The sequence below is a fragment of the Mchenga conophoros genome, linkage group LG3, assembly GCF_057382185.1.
Source record: "Mchenga conophoros isolate Kocher_MC1m ecotype Shallow Benthic linkage group LG3, M_conophoros_male_GT1.1, whole genome shotgun sequence".
Taxonomy (NCBI): domain Eukaryota; kingdom Metazoa; phylum Chordata; class Actinopteri; order Cichliformes; family Cichlidae; genus Mchenga; species Mchenga conophoros.
The window spans coordinates 43,966,984-43,977,746 of NC_140528.1; the positions used below are offsets into that span (position 1 = coordinate 43,966,984).

The following is a 10,763-nucleotide window of genomic DNA, read 5'->3' on the forward strand; positions in this document are numbered from 1 at the left end:
ACAGCCCTGAGGGGAGCCGGTGCTGATGGTCCGGGAGTCCGAGACATTCTTTCCCAGCCTCACATGCTGCTTCCTGTCCGTCAGGAAGTCAGTGATCCACCGGCAGATGGGATCAGGCACATTCATCTGGGAAAGCTTGCCTCGGAGATGGTCTGGAAGGATGGTGTTGAAGGCAGAGCTGAAGTCCACAAACAGGATCCTGGCGTAGGTTCCTGGGGAGTCCAGATGCTGCAGGATGAAGTGTAGGGCCATGTTGATGGCGTCGTCTACAGACCTGTTGGCTCTATATGCAAACTGCAGGGGGTCCAGGAGGGGGGCCGTGAGGGTCTTGAGATGGGAGAGAACTAGGCGCTCAAATGACTTCATGACCACAGATGTCAGAGCCACGGGTCTGTAGTCATTTAGTCCAGTGATCCTAGGTTTCTTGGGGACAGGGATTATGGTAGAGGACTTGAAGCAGGCAGGCACATGACATGCCTGCAGTGAGGCATGATTAGTGCTCCACCCGTCCCCTGCAGCAGAGCAACTAACCACACCCCACTACAATTATAGAGCAATACAATGAAATTAAACACAAACAAACAAACAAACAAACAAACAAACAAACAAACAAACAAACAAACAAACAAACAAACAAACAGGAAATTGTGTCTAAGAATCTAGCTTACTGAAGCTCATAACACAAGGACACCAGATGCTATTTAAAAAATACAATTGAGTTAATCAAGTAAATAAGTTACCATGGTGATTTACCCCAGTCACCCTGTCTTCATAGTTAAGAAAACCAAGGATTCACCCTGCATGAGACAAAATCCTGCTTTGTAGTACAGGCCTGTGGTCGTGTGTGACCTGTTAACAGTTATAGTTAGGTTCACATTTATGCCATCTAGTGGATCATTGGGGAGTTAGTGGAGGCGTAGAAATGAATGAATCAGGAGCTGGCATACATATTGCACAATTCACTGCAGAGAGTCGGTTTATATTTTGACATGTTTGTCACAGACCATGTCTTTGACTGCTGCAGGTTATAACATCACCTCAAGCAACAGGTAGTGAGTACATCAGACTGCTATATAAAAAAAAAAATCAATCAACACTCATACAGGAAATATATAAAAGTCCTGTGAAGTACACACAGAGGTATGTTTGTCGATGCTTGGTTTTTCCACAAGGTATATGAAGGATTTTTAACCCGTTCAGCTCCACCTACAAAATGCATCATCCTTGGTTACAGACTTTAAAAAAAGTCTATAAAGTCAGGATTCATCTGGCTTCATTTAAAGCACTTTGAAGTTAATGATTTGATACCCTGGATGTTTGAAATTGCCTGGATTTAAATAGCTAACCTTTTTGAATTCACACAGACCTTTTGTTTTCTGTCAGTGTCTGTGCTCTGTGATATATCAACTTTACTGATTTAGCTGTGTGATTATTGAAAACTGTAGTCGTTTCTTTTCTTTTTTTTTCAGATCAAAGAAAAGTATCAGTCACACTTGGAGAAGATGCCACTCTGCAGCCATCATAATGTTAAAGTGGAAAAAGCCCGGCCTGCAGTTGCACCATGTATTTTACCTTAGACATGACCACATTCATGATGACTACCAGCATGGATTTCTTAAAGGTCGAGTGACACTGAAAGTTCCGGAGTGGAAGAAGACAGGAAATCTTTCAGTGATTCTCAAAAACATCACCATGAATGACGCGGGAACATATGAATGTCATGCTGGATACAACAATGATGTGAAGCTCTTGAGCACAGTAAACTTGAGTGTTGTTGATCCTCCAGGTGAGTGAGTAGAGTTGAGTGTGTGTGTGATCAGAGGTGAAGCTGCTTCCTGGTTGTTGATGTTTGTTTCTAAAGATGTTGTTGATGAGACTTTGTAGAAAGCAGCTGGTCTGAGTGATGTGATCAGAGTGCAGTAGATAATGTCTGACAGCAGTTTGATTCTGTTCTGTTCTTCACTCATCACCTACCTGACAGCTGACACCTCACACCTGTTTCTCACCTGCAGGTCAGACAGAAGGACACACAGAGGATGGAGGGAAGGAGGATGGATCTGTTGGACTGATAGTTGGTCTGCCAGTGTCAGTTGTGCTCCTTGTTGCTGCTGCTGTTGTTGTTGGGTTTTTGATCTACAAAAGACAAACAGGGCCATACCAGTCTGGACACACAGTAGAGAATGAGCTGCAGACTTCAAACATGTAAAATCTGTTTCATCTCTGTCAAACCTCCTGTTTTGTTCTGTTTGTCAGTGGCTCTGTGAACTTCAGTGTGTGTTCATGTGTTTTGTTTGAAGATGCTGCTTAATCTTTAACAATGTTCTGTAGTCAAAATGATTCAAAGCTTTTCTTTTCTCAAGAAGGTTCAGAAAGTGTGTGGAGGTCTGTAATAAGTGACATTTTTAAGTTATGCTAGTGTTCCAGTTTGTCTTCATGGTGGCAGCTTCGTATCTCTGTCATAATGCTGCTGTATAGGCTTAAATGCGTTTAAGCTTTCTTCCTGTTAAAGAGAAATCTGTCCTTCCCACTGTCACTGAATGCTTGCTCACAGTGGGGCGTCTGTTTGTTGGGGTTTTCTCTGTATTATTGTAGGGTCTTGAGGTGATTGTTATCATGTTTTGGTCCTCTATAAATAAAATTGAATTCAACTGACCTCACTGTAAACAATTTATTTTCCTGTGTTCAGTCACTGTCAGCACAGAAAAAGAAAGCAAAACCAAACAGAGAGTTTCCTTCACCAAAGCTCCACTAGTCTTCTAGATTTATCACAATTGCACTGTTATCTTTTAAGTCATTTTGAGTCTCATTTTACCTCATTGGAAAAAAAGTAAAGAGAAAAACTGTCACAAACACTGCAGTTGACTCGAGAGCAGGACTCAGAGGAATCAGAGTTCAGTGTGTTTATTTATAGTGGTCACCAAAAACGTGCTACGTACAAAGTGGAAGAGGAAAAGGGAACAGGCAACTCTATTCAGCTCAGGTAGGCTCAAAACACTCCAGGGAGGTGACTCGGTGAACATCTGTACACAGGGAAACACGAGGTGAATTTCTTCAGTGCTGATGAGATCATCAATGACCGGTCGGGGATTTCCTCAGGTGCATAAAGCCATGGGCGGGAATCCAAGGGAACAAACAACAGCAAGTGATCACAGATAGACGAGAGGAGAGACAGAAACTGAAGCAGAGAGAAAGAAAAGATGAAACCTGGTGACATCAACCAGGAAGAAGCAAGTAAACGTGCACATTTAAGGAAGCTAGAGTCATGAGATAAAGTGTTTTTCTTTTGTTAATCATGTGATGTAGAAAAATAGATCACATGGTTGGTATTTTTAATGATTTAAAGCCTTGCCGTAATGGTCTATTTGATTCACCTTTTATTGTTTTTTTAATTTGTTTTTTATTTTAACTTGCTAGATACGGGACAGACTTGAATGAGGAAAAGAAAAGGGAGAAAGGAAGAGAGGGGGAAAGACAGCGGAGAAGAGGGACGGGGATAAAGGGCAAAAAAACAAGAAACAACTAAATAAGCAGACAAAAAAATAAAAAGAAAGTTTGAGCTCGCTCTATCCTCACTCTCTATTTGACTAATTATTTAGCATGCTGGCTTTATACGTTTGTGGGTGTGTGTGTGTGAGAGTGATATGAGTATTCTGAGTGAATTTTAGGATCATGCTGTTAACACATATTTATGCTAATAACTGATCTTTTAGTAAAGCTTCTGTACAGTTATGGTTACAGGTGATCTTCTCAGCCCAGAAACACTCAGCCTCCAGGGTTAATACAGCCTCGAGATTCATCTAAACACTATATAAATGATGACAGAATTTTATCAGAAACATGTTTAATCATTAAAACATTTTTTTTATTTTAAGCAGTGTTTTACAACATGCACAAAAATGTAAATAAATAACAACCAATGACAAAAAAATTAAATAAAAGTCAAATATTTGGAAATTTGCTCATTGTTAGATTACTTAGAAGTGATGACTCATGTGGGAAAACGTAACTTTTCGTGTGACTTACTGTCACGTGATCTATAACCACCTTCTTGTTGATCTACACACAGCGAACATTCCTCCTTCAGAAACTTGTCTCGACATGTTCGGAAAGCTGTTTGAACTGTTATTGTTTGCATCTGTTTCTCATGAAAGAGGGTGTTCACACTACATACCTGAATCAACTTGTTTACCAGATCAGAATATTTGTGATAAAAATAGCTTTTACAAGCGCAAACAGAAACCCCCGGCTTATTGTGACTTTATTTTTAGCTGCTTACTTATTTACAAGAAGTCACAACATTTAATTCGGCACAAATCTTATACCCGATTCCCTTCTTGATGCAACCCTTCCAGGGACTTGTGTCTCATCCCAGTATTGAACTAGTGATCCTTCATGTCTTACACAAACATTATGGAGCTATTGAACCCTGCTTATTTCTCCCCATCACTAAAAAATGCATTCAAAACAGTTTTAAATCATTTGATGGACATTATGTTTTAAACACATCAGGGAGGAGTGGAAATTTTCTTAATTTCAAAACTTTCCCTGCTGCTGATACATGCAGCTGTGTAGAACACACACGCTGCTGATCAAGTGCAGATATCCCGTCATACACGAAGTACACACTGGTACAGAATGAATTGCCAAATGTTGCAGCACATTAGAAGACATGGACACAACAGCATCCTCACAGATGAGTACTCACATCATTATTGTCATTGACCAGAAAGTACCACTGAGATCAAGATTACCTGATCAAAGCAGAACCCACACAAAGTTAATAAAAGTCATAAAGAAAGGAAATGCAACAAATACAACAAAAAATATAACAGCAATAAAATATAACAGGTTTACAGCATAATATACAAAAACATGTGACCCCAAGTACACCACCCACAGATCTTCTTTACTGCATTACTTGTGCTGCACGTAAAGTCTCCATAAATCAGAGTCTCTCTGTAACTGATTCCATATCCAACATACATAGTAAGAAAATGCTATTTTTGACAGATTTACTGTAGGTCCCTCATTCAGAGTGGCTGATTAACTTTAACTATTGGCAGTAGTGCGCAGAAGGGTACAAAGGTGAACTGGAAGTTTACCTGGTGTCACTTTATTGAGAAAAATATCCCAAATCTGTTTTCTGTGAGTGGTCAGTGATGGCCAACCCACCAAATCATAAAGAATTCAATGGTGTGTCAGAGTCTTTGTCTTTTTAAACCTAGCATGCAACGCTGAATCAAGCCGCAACATACAAATAGTCACACAATCAATCCATTGTCATATAGTAAAAATTCACTAGCTGGGACCACATCTATGAAACTATGAACTGGTGCTGCGGTTTGGGGAAGGCCTCGAAGGGGACTGGAAGCGACTCCCGGGTCAGGCAGATCCCCATGTACTAGCAAGAAGTGAATGACGGCTGGAAGGGGCGTGAATGAGGTCCCGCTCCTGAAATTCAGATGATATCTCCACGTAAAGCAAGATTTAAGATTCCCAACAAGATTTTGTTAGAGAAAAAGAAACTTGTCATCTGTCCAGATATATATAAGATATAACAATATGTTTACAGTAATATAATTTCCACAGTACTGAAATAAAATGTGTTCCTGAAACCAACTAATTTCATTTGCTACACACATGAATCTAAACCTCCTACAAACACAAAGACAAAAACAGCAGCTGTAACTGTACTGTTATAGCTTAAATGTGTTTAATGAAAAGTAACATGTCCCCTTAATGTGCAAACATAAAAACAGTTTTTATGTATATGTTCCCTTTTTCACCAAATAATTAAAGAGATTTTTCACAAAGATGCTGGACACCAAATTCAGGATGTGTTTGATTATCTACAGCTGATGTGTATCTGCTGGTGTTTAGCATCTTTCTTTCTGTCTGTGTCACATCATCTGCCTTTCCTGATGCTTAAAGACATCTCACCTTCCCTTACATTGTTTCAAATGCTTGAACATAGATATGAAGCTTTCATTTTGATTTTTGTTATAATAAACATAAACAGATATAAGAGCTGCAGAAGCTAAAATCACCCCCAAAACTGACAGACCAACAATCAGCCCAGCAGATCCATCCTCTGTGTCTCCTCCTGGCTGACCTGCAGGTGAGAAACAGGTGTGAGGTGTCAGCTGTCAGGTAGGTGATGAGTGAAGAACAGAACAGAATCCATTTCCTCTTCAAACTGCTGTCAGACATTATCTACTGCACTCTGATCACATCACTCAGACCAGCTGCTTTCTACAAAGTCTCATCAACAACATCTTTAGAAACAAACATCAACAACCAGGAAGCAGCTTCACCTCTGATCACACACACACTCAACTCTACTCACTCACCTGGAGGATCAACAGCACTCAGGTTTATGCTGCTGATGAGGTTCAAAGTTGCTATTTCTTCGTTTGTTTTTCTCTGGGCAACTCGACACTCGTATGTTCCACTATCAGCAGTTGTCACATCCTTCAGGATCAAAGACACGTCTCCATCCTTCATCTGTCTGTCCTGCAGATCCACCCGGTTCTTAAAAGATGGATGCTGGTTGGCAGGATCAAAACCCTTGTTGCGGTAAAAAAAAACATATTCGTTCTTCAGATCAGTTCTAGTCCACTCTACAGCTGTGATGGTTATGTCGTCATTTGGAGCTCGACATGGCAGTGTCACGCTGTGTCCAGACTCAGCTGTGATGTGTTTTTGGTCTGAAACTGGAAACAACACAGAGCAGAGAGGTTAAAGGGACGAAAGTACAACTGTTCACCTGTACAGCATTCCATCAGTGTGACTACTAAGCTCTGCTGAACTGCAACATGAGGAATTTAAATTCGGTGGATATGTAAGAATGACTTTTCTAACAAATGATGCGCAAAAAGTTAACTGTGTGTTTTTATTTCATCATTTTTGTGAGCAAACATATTTTGCTGCCCTTTCTGTAACCATGAGAAAGAAGTAAATGAGGAACAAAAGCTTTGCTGTAAAAATGTTGGTAAGATAACAGCACTGATACTGGTATATGATCAGTACCAGTGTGACAGGACTGATTATCAAGGTTAATGTTTCTTGTTACATCACAAAATAGACATGTCTGTGCAAACAGCACTCCGCTCACAACCCGTGTGACCACTTTGGTCCTGCTACCTTGCTCTGCTGTGTTTTGTGTTTTGACTGCGCAGACAAACTCCACCCACTGAGGTGGTGACAGAGAGAACTATGAGATGTCCGTGATAACTGTGAATGAAAATACTGACAATACTGCAGAGTTTGTAGGAGAGAAACTGTGGCAACAGTCTAATTTATACAAACACATGAAAAAGAGCAGAAGAAAACCATCCGCTCCGAGCTCCCTGACCTGCACTCAATCTACAGCAGGCGGTGCTGGACCAAGGCCAGGAAGATGGTGAAGGACCTCAGCCATCCCAACAACAGACTGTTCTCTCTGTTGAGGTCAGGAAAGCGATTCCGCTCCCTGAAGACCAACACAGAGAGACTGAGGAGGAGCTTCTTCCCGCAGGCGATACGGTCTCTCAATCACACCACCACACAGTACTGACCCACACATACAGTTCTTACACACACGCTGGACATTCTGGACTTTGGTTTTGCACAACACTGGTCACTATATTCTTCATTTCCGGTTAATACTTGTACAGCTGCTGTTATTGTGTATATATTTATTTATATTTAGATTTCTTCATACATTCTTATATAGTTCTATATTGTGTATTGTGTATTTTGTTGTACAGTTATTTTATTTTCAACTTTAATTTATATATTTATCTTTATCTTATTCTTCCCAGTTAAATTTACCCTTCATTCTAATTTGTGTTGTACAGTTATTTCATTTTTAACCTTAATTTATATTTTATTCCTTCCTAGTTAAATTTACCCTTTTTAATTTTTCATATTTATTTCCTATCTTATTCATAGCCTTTTCCTTTTTTGTTCTCTTTAGGTCACGAGCAGTTGTCCAAGCATTTCACTACATATCGTACTGTGTATGACTGTGTACGTGACAAATAAAATTTGAATTTGAATTTGAATTTGAATTTGAAACCGAAGAATAAATCTGAAGAGAAATCCTACAAACTCCTTCACGTTTGTGTTTTTCTTTCTTCTGACCAGATGCAACTTTCTGCACTTTTTCTTCAATGTCCATATACTTTAACACGGTGACTATTTTTTCCCTCAAAATGAATAATAATAATAATAATAATAATAATAATAATAATAATAATAACAAAAATTTTTCTTGCTGTGGCCGTCCTTGGTGGATACGGTAACGTAACCATCAGAAACTGAAGCACAGCGGGTGATTTTACGAATAAAACTCTTAAAAAAAACAGCGGATGTGTGCGCGTGTGTGAAGAAAAGGTTTAAACTTGCTTCATGAGCTCCAAGAGCACCAATGTGTAAGACTACGAAGTTCAGCCGAATTTTAACCACGTCAGTTAAACGTCAGCATGCTCTTTTATTTAAACATTCAAACCTAGTCGAGAGGTTATGCTCGCCTCCTCTATTTCACAGAGCGAAAAACTGCTTGTTTTAATTAATCAGATAAACCTCACCTGAAGAGACCAGCAGGAAGAAGACAAACAGTAAATTGCGCCAAAGTGGCGCTGATCCTCCAGCAGACATTCACCGCACCGAGTATTTGGGCTGTTCCACAACTACTGCTCTTAATGTCCGACAGTGCATTTCCAAAGAGTTTGATCTGTGAAACCTTACACGATCATCTAAATTCTAAGCTTTTATCATTTTTGTTTGGGTTGAACTAAAAGTCACAGATGCCTATCTTTACCCTTACAGCTTGATTGCTGCGATCCCTGACGCACTCTGACGCACGCTTTCATCTCCGAGAAAGAGATGCACACAAACAACATACCACTGACCAGTCATAACAAAGTTATTAAACACGTTTCTTGGAGGGGGTGGGGAGGGGGGTATTAGCACGTCATATAAGCCAGAACAGGCGGTAAAACATTTTTGTTTTAAGAAAAGGAATCATGGTGGGTCAGTCATATTGTATCGTTAATATTATTATTGTTATTATTATACCTCCGACAATAGAGCTGAAATGTCATATCTCGGTAATGCGCAGAGACTGAGCAACTTTTGCTTGAGTTATATCTGGATTGTCTGCAGGCACGTGCGGGGGGGGGGGGGGGGCTTGAGCACCCGACCCTTTCCTGATGGTGCCCAAAGTGCCCTTCTGTTGAGGCAACTTTGTTTTAATTTTTTATTTTTTTTTAAATGTATGTGTGCGAGTCCTGTCTGTGCCCCTCAACAATACCATTTAACAATTAATCACATTTTTACTAAATAAAAGGATCTGGCTTGCTTCAGTCACATGATCGCCATTAACCAATGATCGCCCTTGACGGCAGAACGCGCTGGTTACGATCCGGGAACGAGCTCACAAAGAGCACGCGCATTTTTTGCGGTCTGGGGCTGTAGGAGAAACACAAGTTAACTCAGAGACGCAGACTGATGCGACAAAACCAGTAAGTAAGTGTACTTACTGGTTAGGAGTATTAGCTTATTATGGACACGTTGGTAAGTTGTCTTGTGGCAACTGGCGAGTTGAAACAAACGAGCCTGCTGTGTGTGCAACAGCGCGACAAACATTACCTGTCCTTTTATTAACTGCACACATCATATTATTATCAAATAAAACATGTTTTTATTTAGAGACACTTTTGATTAAATTTGCAACTTGGAGTCGTGTGACAGATATCACATCTCTTTTTTTTCTTCAATCACACAGAAAAAGTGAGGGGCAGAAACTCTGATCATCTTAGAGAACTGAAATAATTTTAAAAAGAGGACAAGCTGTTAAAGGAGTCCTCCTACCTCCATGGTCTCTATATTCCAGCTGTGGCCACACCTGCTTTAACCTGTGCATCCTCCATCAGCTCTTCCCACAGCCTCCCCTTTCATCCATCCTCCAGATACATTTTAGGAACTGGAGGACATTTCAGCATGGAACAGTGAGACTGAATTCTGTGTCACAGACAGGACGATGGAGGAGATGAGGTCTCAAAAGCTTAGGTCTCAGGTGGAAATGTCTGGTTGATCTCCTGTAGCATTTAAGGTCAAAGGTCACATTAAAACTGTCAGGCACTGCTAAAACTAATGCTCCACTGCTACCACCTGCTGGCTGTTATCATGCAGTGACTGATGCCTCTATCCATTTACACTTACCGGCCACTTTATTAGGTATACACGTCACATAGTCTCTGTAGATTTGTCCATAAGGGGGCTCACCTGCTCCACCACATACTGGTCTGTTGGACTGATATCTGGTCCAGTCATCTAATTTCAGATGATTTGAGATTTAAGGCATGGTGTATCATCTTGCTGGAAATGGCTCACAGAAGATGGCTGACTACACTGATGGACACTGTAGTCATGAAGGGATAGACATGGTCATTAACAATACTCAGATATGCTGCAGTGTTTAAATGACCCTCAGGTGGTACTAAGTGGCTCAAAGTGCGGCAGTAAAAATGTCCCCACACCATTACACCACCACCAGCCTTAAGAAGAATGGATTCATACTTTGGTGTTGTTTACACCATATTCCGATCCTTCCATTGGAATGTTGCATATTCCAATTTTGTGAAGTTTTGATGAACTCATAGTTTTAAGCCCTTTAGTCAGAAAGGAATTTTCTAATACTGGACTGAGCATACTGGACTGCTTGGGTTACAGTGTAACTGAAAGCTGCTATACAAACTGCTACTAAAAAAAACTATGAC

General features: G+C 40.3%; 1 protein-coding gene across 1 annotated transcript; it reads right to left on the bottom strand.

Moving 5' to 3' along the window:
* Positions 1-3,932: 3,932 nt before the first annotated feature.
* On the bottom strand, positions 3,933-8,787 carry LOC146578869 (ICOS ligand-like). Its single transcript, XM_085269060.1, has 3 exons — positions 8,571-8,787; positions 6,351-6,713; positions 3,933-6,112 (listed from the first exon to the last, which is right to left on the bottom strand). The coding sequence occupies exons 1-3, from the start codon at positions 8,638-8,640 to the stop codon at positions 5,937-5,939; spliced, it is 609 nt and encodes a 202-aa protein (XP_085125186.1). The 5' UTR covers positions 8,641-8,787; the 3' UTR covers positions 3,933-5,936.
* Positions 8,788-10,763: the final 1,976 nt, after the last annotated feature.